Source organism: Sorex araneus, chromosome 5 (assembly GCF_027595985.1).
Source record: "Sorex araneus isolate mSorAra2 chromosome 5, mSorAra2.pri, whole genome shotgun sequence".
In the NCBI taxonomy this organism is placed as follows: Eukaryota; Metazoa; Chordata; class Mammalia; order Eulipotyphla; family Soricidae; genus Sorex; species Sorex araneus.
The window spans coordinates 215,080,112-215,099,620 of record NC_073306.1 but is presented as its reverse complement, the minus strand read 5'-3'; the positions used below and the strand labels follow the sequence as shown (position 1 = coordinate 215,099,620).

The 19,509-nt window shown below is 48.2% G+C and overlaps 1 protein-coding gene across 6 annotated transcripts in view; it reads right to left on the bottom strand.

Annotated features, from left to right (window-relative positions):
* Window positions 1–19,509, bottom strand: part of BMPR1B (bone morphogenetic protein receptor type 1B) — a 129,272-nt gene that overhangs the window by 61,034 nt on the left and 48,729 nt on the right. For 3 of the 6 annotated variants that reach the window (XM_055139710.1, XM_055139706.1, XM_055139708.1), the window contains exon 2: window positions 5,582–5,671. The exons of the other annotated variants lie outside the window; for them this stretch is intronic. In XM_055139710.1, coding sequence (XP_054995685.1) covers window positions 5,582–5,616 — 35 coding nt within the window. In that variant the 5' untranslated portion in view covers window positions 5,617–5,671. The remainder of the gene's footprint in view (window positions 1–5,581; window positions 5,672–19,509) is intronic. 6 annotated transcript variants of the gene reach the window in all.

Here is a 19,509-nt window from a genome sequence, read left to right as displayed (position 1 = left end):
CAAATATCCAAGTCTGAAAACCATAGTTTGTCAAAGCATTTTTTAATAAAAATTGCATTTTATGAAAAAAGTCTCAAGGCAACCATTAACCTTTGGTTAGCTGAGGAATTTCATTATGTCTACTTCATATTTTTCATGAAGTATTAAAGACATTTACACAGAGGTTGGAGTTTAATAAAATTAACATTTTTTACTGGTTCATTTAGGATATTATTTAACAAAGGTGCCTTGTTTTGTTTGATTGGCTGGTTGAGTATTTGACTGGTTGACTGGTTTAACTGTTTATTTTTAATGTGTATCCACTGCACTTAAAAATGAGAGCATGTCTTAGTGACCTACCTTGATTTGTGTTAAGGCTGTTTGTGTTTGGAGGTAGGGGATGTTTATTTTTTTATTCTTTTGGGGTCCTATACCTTGTAGTGTTCAGTTTACTCTGGCTCATCCCTTGGGCATGGGAGACCCTTTGTAGTGTCCAGGATAAAATCTGGGTCAGCTACAAGCTAGGCAAGTGTATTACCCACTGTACCATCTCTCGGCTCTAAAGGGAATTTTAATTTAGAAATATTTCTCACAAAGTTACTGGGTGCCAAAAATATGTGAAAATAATTAAGAATATAATGTTGCCACTTTTAATTGTTCTTTAAATGGCATAATTATAGTTATGAAACTTTCATCCATTTGCCATCACTTAGATGTTGCCAGGTTTGAAAAATTGAACTTGATAAAATGATTTGTTTAAATAAAAATAAAACAGACAAAATTCACCTCCTTATAAAAGGAATTTAAAGGGAAAAGGAATTTCCCGAATGTTAAACTTAGCATTGCTGCTTGCTTCACTGTTAGCTCTGCTTTTGTTTTCAGCTGTCTGCTGTCACAAGCAAAGTTCTCTGCTTCTGTGTCTCTTGTGTGTTTTACTTTTCATATCTGAACTCTGAGGCTGACCACACGCGCTTGTCTCTAACTTGGACTGCTCGTGTCTTGATTTGAACTCCGTTGAAATCTTGATTTCTAAACACCCATCAGTCTTAAAAAGGCCCATCATAACTCGGAGGAGTGTGATTTTTATATCAGATCTAGTTGTAAAGGAAAGATAAACCTTGCAGGCATTTTTCCTTCCTCAGACTGTTATATGGAGAAAGCAAAGTCATCCTTTTCAGATGAGCTTTTGTGTACGCTACCATTTCATATTTGTGTGACGTATCTGGAGTATCACACTACAGATATGGGTGTGGGAGTCAGACTCCCACAGTGACCTCGGGACCCCAGACTCCAGCGTGGAGAGAGGTACCTGACGCGCGAGCTCATTTCTCTGACGAGGAACATTCGGCATCTCCCCATTCAAACGTTTCGAGGACCTGGGCTGGAGCGATAGCACAGTGGGGAGGGCGTTTGCCTTGTACGCGGTCGACCCGGGTTCGATTCCCAGCATCCCATATGGTCCCCTGAGCACCGCCAGGAGTGATTCCTGAGTGCAGAGCCAGGAGTAACCCCTGTGCATCGCCGGGTGTGACCCAAAAACAAACAAAAAAAAAACAAAAAAAACAAACGTTTCGAGGACCACTGGCTCGGTACAAGGACTATTCTCACACTCCTGTCATAGCCGTGTGTATTAGTGACTGGGTCTTCTCTGGGTGCAGTTCTGGTGTTTCTATTGTGCACTTGCTATTCAAGTACTTCTATCCGTCGCTACTTGGGAAACATACCCATTTTGTAAAACAACTTGAAAATAAAATTCAAGATGCGACTGGGTCTTCCTGACACACTTTTGGCCGATACCCCTAAGACTTTCAAACCCCTGCAACCGTTGCCTCACCTCAACTTCATTCTAGGTCGACAGGCTGTGGGACAGCGGCAGCAGGTGTGGGTCCTACCTGGAGAACTGTGACGTCAGAACCCCTGGCAACACCCTGGCCCCCTTCCAGGCGGGTGACAACAGCCACACCTGCACGGAGCTAGCTCTCCTGCAGACAGCTGACCCTGCACCAGTGTTCCTCAGCCCTCTGACCTGTGGCCCTCCCCCTCCGTCTGTCTCTCACGCCCATTCAATGTCTTTGCAGAATTAGTGCCATTTTCACAGATGACTGAGAATGATGGGGGGATCTGAGGGCTAGGATGAGATTTTTACCAGCCCTCATAAATGCTTCACCTGAATCACATCATATAATGCAACAAGTTGAGGAGGAGGAGGAGAAGGGGGAGGAGGGGGAGGAGGAGGAAAAGGAGGAGAAGGACGAGGAAGAAGAGGAGGAGGAAGAGGAAGAAGAGGAGGAGGAGGAAGAGGAGGAGGAAGGGGAAGGGGAGGAGGAGGGAGAGAAGGAGGAGGAGGAGGAGAAGGAGGAGGGAAAGGAGGAGGAGGAGGAGGAAGAGAGGAAAAGGAGGAGGGAGAGGAGGAGGAGGAGGAGGAAGAGGAGAGGAGAAGGAGGAGGAGGACGAGGAGGAGGAGAATGAGGAGGAAGAAGAGGAGGAGGAAGAAGAGGAGGAGGAAGAAGAGGAAGAGGAGGGGGGAGGGGGAGGAGGAGAGGAGAAGGGGAGGAGGAGGAAGAGGAGGAGGGGGAGGAAGAGGAAGAGGAGGTGGAGGGGGAGGAGGAGGAGAGGAGAAGGGGAGGAGGAGGAGGAGGAGGAGAAGGAGGGGGAGGACGAGGGGGGAGAAGGAGGAGGGGTAGGAGGGAGAGGAGGAGGAGAGGAGAAGGAGGAAGGGGACGAGGAGGAGGGAGCTGTCTTTTGCTAGTCCTGCTGGGTGCAGTTCTGGCTTCTTCCTGGTGGTGAGGACCGGCCCCCACGTCCCCAGCTCTCTGGCCGTAGGACACAGCTCCCTTTCGGTTTCCGCTGGCCTGGCGCTGCCTCTGCAGGTCCCCAGGCCTCGCCCCTCTGCCTTCTGAAGGGAACACGGCTGCTGCACTTGCAGAACACCTGGCGCAAAGTCAGCCAGGGAGGGGCCAGAGCAAAAACACCAGAAGTCGGCCTTGCGTGTGGCCGACCTCAGTTCCATCCGGGCGCTGCATATGGTGCCCAGAGCACTGGCAGAGGCGAGCCTTGACCGCAAGGCCAGCAGTCAGCCCGGGCACCACCGGGGTCGCTTCAAAAAGCCGAACATAAACAAATATACCAATAAGTAAACAGGCGCCTAGCGCAGTTGGTTCCACAGCTCCAAGCTGTCCTGGAGTCCAGGTGACCCATGAGTGACTTGTCACGCCAGGTCCCACTGCCTGTCCCCACCTCCTTCCTCACCTCTGAGTTTATCTTTGTGTCCTGGCCTTGGCCGGAACTTTGTTTTGACCCCCAAATGCTGCTGTCTCTGACAGCCCCTATCACACGTCCTTTGAGACAACCACATGTGCACCTTTCTGGGGTCCACGTTACATCCTGTCACATGGGCGACACTGCAGGGCAGCTGCCCGCAGGCTCCCTGCCGTGTCACTGCTGTCCTCCATGGGGTTTCTCTCCGTGAGCCCCCACTGAGCACTCACCTACATGATAATCCCTGAAACATCAGAAACTATAGCCCATCTCCGTCCAATCCCCCCCACACACACACCGCTAAGAATGATAACAGTGTTTCCCCACGCACACGTACAGGAGGCTTAGGACGAGACTTCCGGGGAGTCTCTTTACAGGGCGAACAAGACACCACAAACTGGCCACCGCAGAATGTCCCTTTGAGTTTCAGGGTTTAAGCGTGCAGCAAGTCTGGTTTTCGTCCTGGTGGGAATCACGCCCACCTGAACTCCCTGTACCCCACGCCCCGAGCTCCTGTCGCTGATGGTGATGCTGTCCGACTGGGCGGGCGCTCCTCCTCACACACCCCTGCTGTGGTGCTCCCAGGGCTCACCTATCAGGCTGGGTGTTCCTGGGCTCTGGGGGGCTCACGCATTGCCCCCAGGGATGCACTCCTGGCTGCGGTGCTCACGTGTGATGTCAGAGCTTGAGATGCTCTCTGTGCAGTGCTCCTCTAGACCCTCTTTGGTTGGGTGGAGGCTCCCGAGCAGTGCTTGGGCGTCTGGGGCCAGTTCTAGCAAGACCCTCGTCTCTGCAGGCTGAGCCCAGACTCGGGCCCGTCGGTGCAGTGCAGCTCGGGTCTGCAGCTGACTGGCAGTGAGGCGCACGCCCAAGCCCCAAGCCCGCCTCCCTGGCAGCCTCGTGCCAAGCTCCTGAGAGATAGACATTTAAGATTTCAAATATAAAAATATTTTTAATGCTAGATTATAGCTTTTCAGAGTGGATTTAGTTTTTTTTTTTTTTTTTTTTTGCTTTTTTGGGTCACACCCGGCGATGCACAGGGGCCACTCCTGGCTCTGCACTCAGGAATTACCCCTGGCGGTGCTCAGGGGACCATATGGGATGCTGGGAATCGAACCCGGGTTGGCCGAGTGCAAGGCAAACGCCCTACCCGCTGTGCCATCTCTCCAGCCCTTCAAAGTGGATTTAGAGCAGCAAATGTATCTCCTATCACCATGGACGAGCTAATTGAACCATGAGACTTTTCTCAAACGCATTATGAATATGAATATCTATACGTATGAACATAAAGTTGGAACAAATTTCTTCAAATATGAAATTAGCCCATTTCTCCAAGCAAAGCCTCAGTTTGTCCTGAAACTTTACTGCACACACTGTAAAGTGGGGTCCTGAACCACAAGGGCAGAGCCCTTGGGGAGATGTCGGCATATTTTCTGAAAGTTTTCTTCCTTGCACTCGATCAAGCAATGTTTTCTGAACACAATGATAGTCACTCCATCCCCATCACCCCCCCAACACCAAAAAAAAAAAAAGAAGAAGAAAAAGAGAGTTTTACAGTGTCTGTTTTATAGTTTCAGAACATTTATAATTCGACATCTGGATCTCTTTTTCTTTCTTGACATTAGACAACTTAATGATTCTGATCCTACGGCTCTTCTATAAGGAAAAGAAACAGTGTCACGGGGGGAGGGAGGGAGGGAGGGAGGGACAGGTCATACCCAGCTGGGACCAGGAGCCGAGGGGGCACAGCCAAGGTGTCTGGCCCCTCGGGCTGCAGACCTCGGGAATCTCACAGGGCTGCGTGTCCCAAGGGCTGCCTCCCTGGTCCCAGATGAGGAATAAGGGCTGAGGACTGTGACAGCAAACCTGTCACGATCAAAGACTGGGGTCGGCATTCTCGGGCACAGTCACCCTCAACTAGTGAGAGGACCAATGTCCTGCCACTGAATCGTTGCTGATCCTCTACGATGCGTGACACTTGTAAAGATATAAAACATGTGAAGCTAAGTCTCCTCGTATGAGGACTGGGTGATGAACTGCAGTAGACTCCTTTCATCTCCTTAAACTGTCATCAAAAAATCACAGTGGTGTTTCCCCAAAGACAATAGCTACTAAAAGTGCAAGTTAACTCAGTTACTATGAAATCAATAAAACACCTTGCACAGACTCCAAGAACAGATGGGGAAAGCAGTAAAAATTCCAGTAGAAACTATGACTAATTATAATTAAATTTATGAGGCATGTCTTAAAGATAAGGTTTGAGTTAAATAGCAGCAACTCAGCACTTGACAAGGACAAATCTAACCTCACAAACTACACTGTGTAAACAACGATGTCAACTTACTTGAGAATTTGAGGATGGTCTTTAGAGGAATACATTTATCAGCAGAACTGCAGAGTTTGGGATTCCAGCTTTCACAAATGTTTACTCTGCCTGGAAAGAGAAACGTGTGAATGGATTACTTCTCTGTTGGCTCAACAGATACTTATGTCGGATAGTTAAAATCAGAGAGCTGACACGGAGCTTTCTAGTTCTTTATCTGATTTGATGTGAAGATAATTCTTTCTCCCCTTTATCAAAAAACAATTATTTAAAAGGAGTAACGATTAAAAAATGGTATCACTACTTTAGTTTGTCAGCATCAGCAAGTTCTTTTTCATAAAAGACACTGCTTTGGAAAGAAAGTGAATGTACTTTTAGGCATTCTATATTTTGTGCGCCATGTTTGGACAAAATGAACAACTGAAAACTAAGGTCTCTGTAGGAGCAGGACAAAGAGTCATTGGGATTCTGGTAGGAAAGAAAGGGAGAAAAACAAATGAAAAATGAAGCTGAAATACTCCCTCCCCTCGCATTCCATCAGGGCAGAGCGTCCACTTCCTACCCCTGAGCACCAGCTCCGCCAGGGAGGAGGCAAAGACATTTCTAAAGGGCCCTACCTAGGTCCAAGAAGCGTAAATTGCAAAGAAATTCTTTCTCAAGGACGAGAAAACCCAGGCGCCAGGCACTGCTCTAATTGCTTCCCATGTTTTGACTCAGATGCTTCTCCCAGCAAGCTGAGCCGTCATGAGCTTTATTTCCCTTAAATCGCAACACCAACACTAAGGCAGCAAGAGAACGAGTCGAAGTTACAGAGCTCTAACGAGTCCAAACGAGTTTCACCAGAATGCCCAGAAGCCTGATCACCCAGTGGTGCCCACCATGATGTGACGTATGAGGAGGATTTCCCAGCTCTTCAGAAAAGGAAAAATCAACAGACCCTTGCCACAGCCACCACATAATAACCGCATGCATGTGCTGGACCCAGTATCTTATTTTTAAAACCGAATCTGGGTTCCTTTGTGCAGTATTTTGACTTCCTTCATGGTAAAACATGTGAGTTTCCCCTTGCACCACATTTTGCTGTGGTCATAAAAGTGTTTTTATCTCTGTTCTTTTAAAGTGAATTTTAATGAGCCTTTAATTGGTGAAAGGCCTCATAAATATTCATTAAGCATTAAGAGAGGCTGTGGTTTTCTCTCCCTAAAAACTGAGAAAATAGAGAAAGTGAAGACTCCACAGTGGAAAGGAATGGAGAACGGCGGAGTGGAATTGAGGAATCCGGTGTCTGGTTTTATGTCCGGCGTCCGTCAGAATGGCGCACATCCTGGGTGCTTTGATTTTTGCCCACAGCGCAATCCCCAGTGGGCCTCTGTTGGCAAGGTTTTGTTTCTGAATGATCCAAAACACTCTGCTGCCTCTTTAGGATGACTTCCGCACGACCGAGCAGCAGAATCGCTATGGTGTGGGTGGGAATGGCTTTGAGTTAAATCAACAGGGCAGGCTCTGTTATTGTAGAAGTGCCACAAAACCTTTTTCACGAAGAAGGGGTTTTCAGAGTAGAGGGGAGTCTTCAAAGAAAGCATTCACCAAAGCCTCATTCTTCACCTCGACTGCACGGCAACCAAGGGACTATTATCAGACTCTGGTCATCTGGTGAACTCCCAGTCCCGCCATCTCCTTAACTGCTCAACTAAGCCAGTGCCTTGAGATCTCATGGCAATTCTTGTTTTCCAAGTTCAGCGCAGAAAACGCAAAAGGCCTGGCAAGGCAAATATTCTCTGACTTGCGAACAAAGCCTTTAAATCACACAGCATTTAAAAAGAAATAAACCTGACCTAAGGTGTGTTCATTGGAAGAGATCTCTCACCTGTGAGAGATCTGGGTTCATCTCTAAATCAAAAAAAAAAAAGGAAAAAATTGAAAAAAATGCCCAAAAGGAGGGAAGTACATTAGCATTTTGAGACATACAGAAATGGTTTTTCCCTTTCCTCTGTTTTCTTTATGTCCTTTCATAGTTACTTTAGAGCAATGTCCTTTTTGTATAGGCACAGGAAGACAATCAATGCTGTACTTTTGTAACTGTTAAATGAATCGGAATAATATTTACTTCTGGGCATCTGTTTTCTCGACTTAAGCCTCAGTTACCCTTAGTTCCTAGCACCTCAAAAGCAGGATCCCGACAAGGGACTGGACGGACCCAGGGCAAGCCGTGAGTTACCCTGGCATCGAAAAGGGTCAGGCCAAAGCGCCGTAACACTTAACTCTAAGTTAAGAGCACAGTCATGGACATATTCTGTCATGATCCAAAGAGTAACAACTGGAGTGACCCTACTAGGGTTAGGAAAGATTAATCTGGCTTGAGCACTGTAGTCTGAGATCTATAGCGAGATATCCCAAGGGGAGAAACCCTACGATCTTAATGTATCTCTTACTGTGTCCATACAAAATGACCAATATTATGAAGAAGTAGAATTAAGATGAATGTTTCTTTGTTGGACTAAGGAAAGGAGAAGCACCCCTAGATGACGGTGTTTGTCCTCAGAGTTCTCCTAGCTGCAGGGGATCTTTGTCCTATCTCAAGGAAGGGCTCCATATGTGGGTTTGTGCTACCTCACCTGGATGTAGCTGCTACCCCTAGTGCCTAAAGGTTGGGCACTAGACCAAGGCTGAGAGACCGAGTGTGGAGAGAGGAGCAGGGTGGACAGGAGACGGGCATGAGGGCATCGTGGAACTCGAATGGGGGGCTCGGTGAGACTGGAGCAGCACGCGGGGAGAATGGAATAAACGGCAACGGATCACCAGCCAGCCTGGCGGCCCTGCTCCTTCCTTCGTGCGTCTGTTGGCGGTGGCTACGGCTGGGGTGGGGAAGCGGCTCGAGGCCACTGAACGCAGGTGGCGGCAGAGAGACCACACTGCCCCCAAATGATCACTTATTTATTTTGTGATCACACAACTGGGAACATGAAATCATGAAATTCTCTGAAACATGGCGGGAAATGGATGAGGTCGTGCTGAGTGAAGCCAGAGGAAGAACAAAAGGACGATCTCACTTCTACGTGGGATACGGAGCAACGGGGAGAGGGAATGCGACGTCTCAAAGGGCAGAGGGATGCCTACGTCACCTCTGGCCCCCGGGGATGGGAGGAGAAGGACAGAAGGAAAAACACTGAGGGGGAGGCAGGACGGGTGGGAGGCAAGAAGGGCCAGGGCACAGGGCACCCGAGGGCACTGGTGGTGTGACAGCATGGCAGATGCCCACAGAGCCAACGGCCCTGCCAAAGGGGATTTGGAACCTAACCCATGCCTGTCAGGGGGCCTGTGGGGGCCTGGGTGGGGTGAGAGGGGAGTGGGGACCCTGGCAGAAGGAAGAAGGCACTGACTGCGGGTTGGGTGCCGGAACACAGTGCGTCTAATACCCAACTGTGAATAACTCTGGCGCTTTCAGGATATTTAAAAAAATTCTTAAATATTTGTATTTATTTTTGGTTTGTGGGACATGGCTGGCGGTTCTCGGGGCTTATCCTTGCTCTGTGCTCAGGCATGACTCCCGCTGGTGCTTGGGGCTCAGGGGACCTAATGCAGTACCAAGACAGAAACAGGATCAGCTGCATGCAACGAAAACACTTTAGCCCCTGTACCATCTCACTGGTCCGTCTTTAACATTTTTAAATAAAAAATATTATAAATTTTGTTTGTGTTTTTTCTAATTTAATCCAAAATGCTTAGCGTCATTTAAAAATTTTTTTGTAATTCCCTTGTATTTATCACTTCCTAAGATGTGGAGGGGACGAGAGGACGGAGGTGAAAGGAAACCTTTCCATGGTGACTGTTCCCTGAGCTCGGCTTCATGGCTAAAGAATCACGTTTATAAGGCATATCATGCCCTTGCAAATAAAATATAAAATTCAAACGCCATTCATCTACCACGTCCAAAAATTACAGAAATATTTTATTCTGCCTAAATCCTGAAACACGCTATCAAAAAATGCACCGTAAAGACGATATGAGAATTAAAAAATGCAATTCAGAGACTCAGATGACTAAGAAAGAATGTACGTGGTATCCAATGGATATAGTAACAATAATTTAATAAGCTAAGATTTGGGGAATTGATTGCTTTCTTCAGCCGACTTCTGGATTACTCTAAAGTTTGAAAATACGGGTGAGAGAGACAGGGGTGCAGCAGGCAGGCTCTTGCCCTTGCGTGCAGCCAGCCATGATGCAGCTCAGCGTTCTCTGTGATAACACGTCCACAGACAACCCATCTGTAGAAGCCTGAAGTCTCAGAGTTGTTCAACACTGAGGTTCAATGCAGTCTTAATACATTCCTCTCTGGTGGCCTCGACATACTCCACACTGGCCCTGCACTGCGTTAGCCGTCGTTCTGCTGTTTTATACTACCACTTTCTATGATACACACTTACTCACTCGATTCCGCAGATACTTCTGAACACCTTCCAGATACCATGCTCTGTTCCAGTCCCAAGAGGGCAGTAGTGAAAAATAAAAGACACAAATCCCTGAAATCTCAAGGCTTACAATTACTGAAAAGAAAGAGACAATAAACAAAATAAAATAAACATGAAAACACAGTAATTAGGCTAAGTGTCATTAAAAAAGAATAAGCAGGATGTGGGATGCATGATATTGGAAGTGATTACTCTTCTTAAAAGGAGAAGCTCCCCAAAGTCCCTCATTATAAACTGTGAGAAGGAAGAGATGAAAAGAGTGAGCAGTGAGTTACGTCCGAGGGTCCCAGACGTAGGACACAAGCAGCAGGACAAGGACTGGGCTCAGTGTCCACGCGGTGATGACCGTGAGGGCCAGCAGGACACAGCATAACCGTGAGGGCCAGCAGGACACAGCACCCCCAGGAGAGGAACGTGAGGTCGGAGGAAAACGTGAAAAACACCCAAGAGGCCATGCCCGGAAGCTTCTCTCTGGGGGACTGTGCCTGGAAGAGACCGTAGGAGCGAAAGAAGAGCATCATGTCAGAGACCAGGAAGCAAGTCGGGAGGGCGTCAAGATGGTTTGGACATGGGTGACAGCGGGGGAGGTGCGAGTCACCACCTGAAGGGCTTTGTCACGTCTATCCTGGCAGGCCCATCCTAAGCTGTTCTGCAAGCAGTTCCTTTGGACAGCAAGAGCTGAGGCTCCCACAGGCCAGGCCTGGCCTTGACAGTTATCTGCCGCGTCCTGGCCAGTGGGCGGCACAGAGCCGCTCCTCCCGGGCCCAGGTGACACATCAAAGAGGCTGCAGAGCACCGGACTTAAGAAAAGAGACCTTAGTGAACCCGGCCAAGGCCTCGAGAGCCAAAGCCGAGTGTGCAGTCCTAATCAGCCCCAAGGACACGGCGGCCTTGGTCGGCGAGGAAAGGCAGCACGGAGCAGGACCGAGTTACTTCCTCCCTACAGCCCAGCCGTGCTAAGTGAGATAAGCCAGGAGAAAGACAAACACCAGAGACGCCGCCCGCTCACGGAGCACCAGGCAGCCAGCAAGGGGCCGTGCAGAGGCAACTGGGAGTAACCGCCCGCCGGGGGACGGGAGCTAAGAGCAAGGGTCCAGGAGACGGTGGTGGCTATGCTCTGAGGACCAGGGCTCTGAGGAAGCATCCGCTGTGACCCCAGGACAAAGAGGCACGTGACCTCAATTACAAAAGCAAAAGAAGAATTCCAGGGGAAAACGTGTGCTCCTAGTTGGGCTTTCTTCCCCCCCGCCCCTGCTTACCATCTCTCCTCGCCCCCAGCCCTGCAGCTCCTGGGAGTCGCCATCTCTGTCCGTCTCCTCTCACGTCCCTCTGGGGCCTGCACCTGTTGGCCCCTCTGGGATTCCATTCCCCTTTCTTTGCTCAAAAGTTACTGTGCAGAGTGACAGTGCAGCGGGGAGGGCGTCTGCCTGGCACTCCGTGACCCAGGTTCAACCCCAGCATCCCGTAGGCCCCGCCCTCACCTGCCCCGAGCACCACCAGGAGTAATTCCTGAGTGCAGAGATAGGAATGACCCCTGAGCATCGCCGGGTGTAATCAAAAAGGCAAAATAAAATAAAATAAAATGAACATGGTGGGGGGGCTGTGTAGGGGCTCCCTCTGCCTCGGAGAAGCCCACCTTCTCTCTTGAGCATGTCATTCTCTATCACTTTCTCTCTCTCCTCGCTCTTCCTAAAAACCTCCAAATAAAATGTTTTAAGAAAAAGTTACTATCGGCCTTTAAATGCCATATCAGAGGAAACTTCATTTACGTCAGATCAGTTCCCCAAGAGTTCTTACTCGTCTGACAGCCCCCAAAGCATGACCTGGAGACAGCGTCCCTGAGCCCATAGAGCATGTGACAACACTGGAAAGAAGTAGGTGCATCATGAACATCTGAGACCTGGAGGAATGAATAAGTGATTTCTGCTAGTCATTTCAAGTTTATTTTAAAGCTATGATATATGTGTTTCAACCCTACTTCATATTAAGAATCATTTCAGTGTCTAAGTATTTCATTTATGGCTCAGAATCAATAGTACAATGTGATGGATGCTAGTTCAATTCCTGACATCCCTTGTGGTTCCCTGAGCACCACCAGGAGTGATTACTGAGTGTAGAGGCAGAAGAAACCACTGAGAATTTCTGGTTATGACCCCAAAACAAGACAAAAAAAAGGAAGGAAAGAAAGAAAGAAAGAAAGAAAGAAAGAAAGAAAGAAAGAAAGAAAGAAAAGAAAGAAAGAAAGAAAGAAAGAAAGAAAGGAAGGAAGGAAGGAAGGAAGGAAGGGTGCAGAGATGAAGAAAGAAAGAAAGAAAGAAAGAAAGAAAGAAAGAAAGAAAGAAAGAAAGAAAGAAAGAAAGAAAGAAAGAAAGAAAGAAAGGAAGGAAGAATGGAAGGAAGGAAGGAAGGAAGGAAGGAAGGAAGGAAGGAAGGAAGGAAGGAAGGAAGGAAGGAAGGAAGGGTGCAGAGATGAACAAAAAAAGAGGAAAGAAAGAAAGAAAGAAAGAAAGAAAGAAAGAAAGAAAGAAAGAAAGAAAGAAAGAAAGAAAGAAAGAAAGAAAGAAAGAAAGAAAGAAAGAAAGAAAGAAAGAAAGAAAGAAATTCCTCAACCTAACTCTAGGAAGAAACTGAAGTTTGAAGTATATTTATCGAGCTGGGCTGGAGTGATAGCACAGCGGCTAGGACATTTGCCTTGCACGTGGCTGACCCGGGTTCGATTCCTCCTTCCCTCTCGGAGAGCCCGGCAGGCTATGGCAGAGCCTGGCAAGCTACCCGTAGTGTATTCGATATGCCAAAACAGTAACAACAAGTCTCACAATGGAGACCTTACTGGTGCCCGCCCGAGCAAACCGATGAACAACGGGAGGACAGTGCCCCCGTGCCACACTTATCGAGCTATGACTCTGGTCCAACTCAACCTGAATCAGCTTCGGAGTTACTATTTATACCCTGACGTTCAAATAACCTTAAGGCTCTGAGGTCATCTTCCTGCCCGCTAGTAATCATGACCCTGATTAAGAGAAGCATGAAATGATCCTGGGCAAAAAATGTTTTTTTATTCTAACTCTGAGCTCCTATCTGAGACGCTTGTTAGCAGTTTCCCGAACACCCTTCCCAGAGCAAGAAAGCTACGTCTGCTGTCCTGTCGAGTGGGAAAGGAGTAGGGGGCAGCTCGACTGAGGATGCCTTCTGCTCCTACTGCCATGATCTCTCTCTCCCTCCCTCTCTCTCACTCACTTGCTTGCCCTCCCTCCCTCCTTCTCCCTCCGTCTCCCTCACTCTCCTTTCTCTCCTCTCTCCCCTCTATACTCTCTCCTCTCTCCCTCTCTCTCCCTCTCTCCTTTCTCCCTCACTCTCTCCTCTCTCTCTTCCTCCCTCTCCCTCTCTCTCCTCTATACTCTATACTCTCTCCTCTCTCCCTTTCTCCTCTCTTCCTCACTCCTCTCTTTCCCCTCTCTTCCTCTCTCCCTCTCTTCCTCCCTCTCCCTCTCTCCTCTCTCCTCTCTCCTCTCTCTCCCTCTCTTTTCTCTCCCTCACTCTCTCCTCTCTCTCTCCTTCTCTCTTCCTCTCTCTCCCTCTCTCTTCCTCCCTCTCCCTCTCTCTCCTCTCTCCTCTCTCTCCCTCTCTCCTCTCTCCCTCACTCTCTCCTCTCTCTCTCCTTCTCTCTTCCTCTCGCTCTTCCTCTCTCTCTTCCTCTCTTCCTCTCTCTCTGTCTCCCTCTGTCTCCCTCTGTCTCTGTCTCTGTCTCTCTGTCTCCCTCTGTCTGTCTGTCTGTCTCTCTCTCTCTCTGTCTCTCTCTCTCTCTCTCCCCTCTGTCTCTCTCCCCCTCTCTCCCTACGAGCCTTCCAGCCTGGGTTCTGAAGGCTCAGTGGCAGAGTAACAGATTCCTTCCTCAAGGCCGGGGCTCCGCAGAGCAGCTGTCCCAGAAAACCCTTTCCCACTCAGAAGACAGAGCTACAGATGATCCCACCTGCTCAGTGTTGAGCAGAGGGAAATGCTTAATTTAATCAGAAATAATGGTCACTCTTAATCACAAGGAATTTTCTCATGACCCAACTAATTAAACGACATATAAATCTGCATCATTACAATCCTGGCTTTGGGACAGAGAAGCGGCCGAGGGAACAAGGCGCAGGTCTCGCCCGGGGCTGAGCCTGGTTCAGCCCCGCCACCACCTGCGTCTGAGCTTCACTGGCCTGGACCCAGAGCCTGGGGGGCCGGGGGCGCCCAGCTCTGTGGCCACTGGCAGGAAGCCCCCTCGGCTGACATTAAGCTGGGGCCACGGTCTTCCGGGATATGCTTGAATAACTCCTCCCTGACTTCACGATCTAGAGATAAAATAACTGACAGCAGAAAAGGCTCCGGGGAGGCGAGGCAGGACTGCAGGCTGTTTGCCTTGCTTGTGGCCACCTCGCGTTCAGTCCACTCCACCCAAGTGGTCGCCCGAGCCCCTCCGGGATGACCCCTGAGCCAGAGGAAGCCCTCAGCAAAGCCGGGGTCCTGCCCTGCGAAGCAAGGAAAGAAAGGAAAGAACGTGCAAAGGACAGGCAACCGCAGCTAAGCTTTGCGTTTGTTTTCGGAACCAGGCTTTTGGTTCGTGAAGCAAGAGTTTATTTTTATTGAACAAAATTTACTTAGGAGGATGTGAGGGGAGATAAAAGAGGAAATACGTGTCCGAGAGCGAGTCCTGGCTTTTCCAGAGTGAGAAAAGTTATGAGCAAAGAGAACTAGAGACAAACAAGCAGGATATGTGCTCAAGGGAGCACAGAGTCTTAATTATCAAAGATAAAGGGAAACCCACTTACTTTCACTGCTGCTTATCGGTTTTTATAATATAAAGTTATGATAATATATCAAAAAAGATGAGAGATTCTCACGAGTAATTTTTATGAAGTCCTCACAAATGTTTGATTAACATAAAATGAAGACGAATTACTATCAACAGCTTCAAACCCCAAATTGCTACTTTTCTCACTCATCAGAATATTTCCGAGAATTTTACAGAGACATAATTGATGAGAAAAAAAATTTACCCTTTAATATGCCCCATTCAATGATTTTTTAAGTAAAATATCCAAAGTGTGCAGCCATGTTAGAAACTTACCTTGAACATTTCCCCTGCCCTCCCGGAACCCCGCCCACACCACAGTCTGTCAGGTACCCCATTCTCGTCCCTGCACCCACCTGCTCACCCACTTTCTTCTGTAGAGTTTTACCTACTCTAGACTTCATTTAAATGAAAAAGCATAATGCTTGGACTATGCGTTTATTTCTTTCAATTAGCATAATATTGTCAAGGTTAATTTGTGTTATAGGACATCATGACTTTACATATTGTATTTAAATAATAAACCTTTTACAAAATTTTATCATTTCATGAGCTGACAAACAGGTAGTTAAGGTAGTTTTACTTGGGGCTATTGTGAGTGGTACACCTCTCAACGGTTATGTCAGTGCAACTTTTATATAAGGGCATGACTTTCTGCAATCGACCCAGGAACGCAGATAACTGAGAGTGATTTTTGGGGTCAGATGGAGATAAGATGTTTAAAGTTTCAAGGAAATTCCTCACTGCTTTGCAAAGAAGCAGCATTATTTCACACTCTTAAAGTAGTATACCAGTTTCCACATATCTGCCAGATTTTCTACTCTCTCCCTTTAGTTACAGCTGTGCGAGTGGGTGAAGGAGTATCCTATTATGGTTTTGGTTTAATTTCACCAACACTAGTAATTTGGTGCATTATTTATGTAATTTTTCTCCATTTTAGGTATTTTTAAAAAAATTTCCATCATCATATGCTCGCCCCCTTTTAATGGGATTCTTTAGCTCTGAATGGAATCATCCCTAATATTAAATGGATTCATTCTCTTTTTTTGTTTTGTTTTGTTTTTTTTTTCTTTTGGGGTCACACCTGGCGATGCACAGGGGTTACTCCTGGCTCTACACTCAGGAACCACCCCTGGCGGTGTTCAGGGGACCATATGGGATGCTGGGAATCGAACCCGGGTCGGCCGCGTGCAAGGCAAACGCCCTACCCACTGTGCTATTGCTCCAGCCCTATCGTTCTCTTTTTTATCGTTGCTTCACAAGCATCTTTTATATACTGTGATTGAACTGTGTTTCCGTGTATAGGATTTGCAGATATATTTCCATTCTTCAGGTTCTTCCTTTCCACTCAGAGGGGGATGTCGCTGGAGCAAGTGACTCACTGTCATGGCAAAGCTCACGTTGGTCACTTTCCATGGGTGCCCACACTGAGTCCCACGTAAAGCACTCTCACTCTCATGAGTGGTTCCGTGTGGGCCCTGGCCTCTGCAGATGGCACACGACTCTCCCGCAGCCCGGAACCAGCCTGTGCTGGACTCCGCGGGCACCCTTCCTGCACAGCCCCTCCGGCCGCTGGCTCCCTGCCCCTACCCGCCAGGCACTGCCCTGGCCTGCCAGAGGCGCTGTTGGTGCCTCCTGGGGGAGGGGCAGCTCCACACAGGGACCCTGTGCCCAGGACAGGCGGAGGCTCCGGCCCTGCCCTGCGGAGTTGGGGTCACCGGGACACCCCAGCAGGCTGGAGCAGCCCCGGAGCTGCCCCTGTGATGCTCTCTGTCCCCGTGATGCTCTCTGTCCCCGTGATGCTCTCTGTCCCCGTGATGCTCTCTGTCCCCGTGATGCTCTCTGGGCCTGTGTGCTGGGCCCAGCCCTCGGCCACCGGAGCGGACAGCCCTGGTGCCACTATCATCACAACTGGCCTTTATCTCCCGATGGCCTTTTCCTGTTCCGACCACGTGCTCGGTGCGTGGCCCCTCAGCGCCTTCACTTCGTCCTCTCAGGCCTAAAACACGCTTCATGCATACTTGGTTAGAAACTTCCGTTCCGTATCTCGCGATGGGCACACTAAGGGCTCTCGCCCCTCTGCCTGTCTGTGGCCTGGTCCGGTCGAGCATTATAAACACCGCCTCACGCTGCTGCCCGGTGCAGTGGTGTTGGCGGCCTGGGGCCCGGGAGCCCCACCCACCACGACTGCCCCTAAAGGCTGTGCTGCAAGCCCCTGCCCCGGCTGCCCCCACACCCCCAGGATCTTTCAGAGCAGAGAAGCGACATTACGGCTCAGCAAAGTCCACTGTGCCCTAAGAAACAAACACAAAACTCACAACCACGCCAGGGAGCCAGAGATGAAGTATCATCACCCCGTCTGCAAGACCACAGTCGGGGGTCACAGTTCCCAAAGCAGTCGGCAGCGGAGAGGCAGAGAAACACGGGCACACACCACAGAAATTTTATCTCTTAAAAACGGTTTGTCAATTATTCCAAAACATCCTACAGCAACTGCCCCGATCTACAAAATGCAATGTGAACATCTACGGGATACCAGTACAGTGATACCCTACAATGGAGAGGAACAATAACCTTGTAATTTTAGCATTAAGAAATAAATCTGGAGGGCGTTAGCACTCCCTCTCAGGGTGGAAAGCTGGAGATCACGTTTCTTGTTTACAGTCACAGCTACTCTGGTTATTTACAAGTAATCTCCTTAGCTTGACATTCACAGGGAATCTTAGGAAGACGGAAAAGACCGAGACCTCGTTCTTCATGGTAGAGCTCATTTCCTTTCCTAGAGAATAACCGGATGTGCTCCACAATGCTAGTTCCTTCTTTCCCCAGGTGGCAACCTGAGAAATTGGGCCGAAATTACATTCTCATGAGTGCGACAGTCCAGTGGCCCCAGTGTGGCTAAAAGGAACTTTAAAACCCCCAAATTCTCCAGCAGAGGAACAAGCAGAAACATCAAGGCAGAAGTTAGCAGCGTGAGAATCACCACCTGTGAACCTTTGGCGGGCGGGAAGGGCTGGTGGGGGTTCTGCTGGGCTGGCGGCAGAGCTGTGATTTCTGAGTTTGTGATCTGCCTCTTTTTTTTTTTTTTTTTTTTTTTTTTGCTTTTTGGGTCACACCCGGCGATGCACAGGAGTCACTTCTGGCTCATGCACTCAGGAATCACCCCTGGCGGTGCTCAGGGGACCATATGGGATGCTGGGATTCGAACCCGGGTTGGCCGAGTGCAAGGCAAACGCCCTCCCGCTGTGCTATCTCTCCAGCCCCTGTGATCTGCCTCTTAAATAAAATATTCACGTGGCAAAGATTCTGAATCCTAAGCCTCAAAACCAGACAGTTGGACAAAGCAAATGAAGCAAACATCCAATTTAAATGTCATTCCTCAAAGAACTAGATTCAAAACTCTGGAACCCCAAGTTCTACCTCTGCTCTAGAATTATCAGTGAGACTGTAGACCAACCACCAAGAGCCGTGTTCCTCCTTTTACTGGTCTCCAAAATTGAGAAAACGCGAGCAGAGCCCTCCAGTTAACTGTCTTTTCCCTGAAGGATGCATGTGTCCACAGGATATATTTCTACCAGGTTGACTTTGGGCGGTACGGGTATTTGCTTTTGTAATGGCATTTGACACTTTATTATCTGTCAAAGGAACCCTTCACTCCATCATCCCACACAAACGACTTCCGTTCTACTTGAAAGGAAATTCCTTTTCAAGGTTCACAGTACATTAGAGACAGCTGCATTGCTAAGCTTCTTCCAGAAACTTTAAAAAGCTGCAGATGTGGCCTATGCATGACAGGGATCGTGGACAGAGGCCGTTCCAAGAACTGAGTCTGTCTCTTCTTCTACTCTCTTAAAATGTTATGCTTTTTAGGGTCTCTCCTGCCTTCATTAAGTGCTATGTGCGCATGGACACGTATGCGTGTTTGCCTGTGTTTATTTTCAATCGACTTTCTGAGGAAAAGCAGGAGCTCTCTAAAGTGACTGTCTTGAGCACGAAATTCCATTGCAAGATAATGAAAACGGGACATTGCCAATAAAGGCCACTTTAGTAACAATCACTACCGAGTAACTTCTTCCAAGGCAAGGTCCTTGCACAGATTCCCACGATGGCCCAGAACCCGGAGTTCGTTTCCTGGGCAACTCACTTCTGAACACGGAACCAGCAAAATTACAATGCTAAACTAAGGTGGTGAGAATTCTAGAACAGACTTTTTGACCAAAAGCCAAGACTTGATTTTTTTTTTTTCCAGAATAGTCCCTTCAAACTAATTCCTTACATAACCACAAAGGTACAAACAATTTTCATTGGGAGTCACACAGTGTACATTCTCGGGGCCAGAGCATGGGAACAATTGTGCACATGCTTAGGAAAGCTCAGAGAAGTGACTTCCGGAAGGTTCCCAGAGCATATCGGGTATTCAAGGGCTACCAAAAGGCAGGAATTAATCTATTTTAGAAAGAGAAAATGTGGGGGTTCCATTTTGGTTTCATTTTCCCAGAGATTATTCAACTTGCATTTGGGTTGATTTTGGAAAACTCAGACTTCTCCTTTCTTCATCATTAGGAACAGTATTTTAGCAACACCAGAGTAGCTGTCACAAAACAACCGTACTGTCACACTGTCATCCCGTTGTTCATTGTTTTGCTAGACAT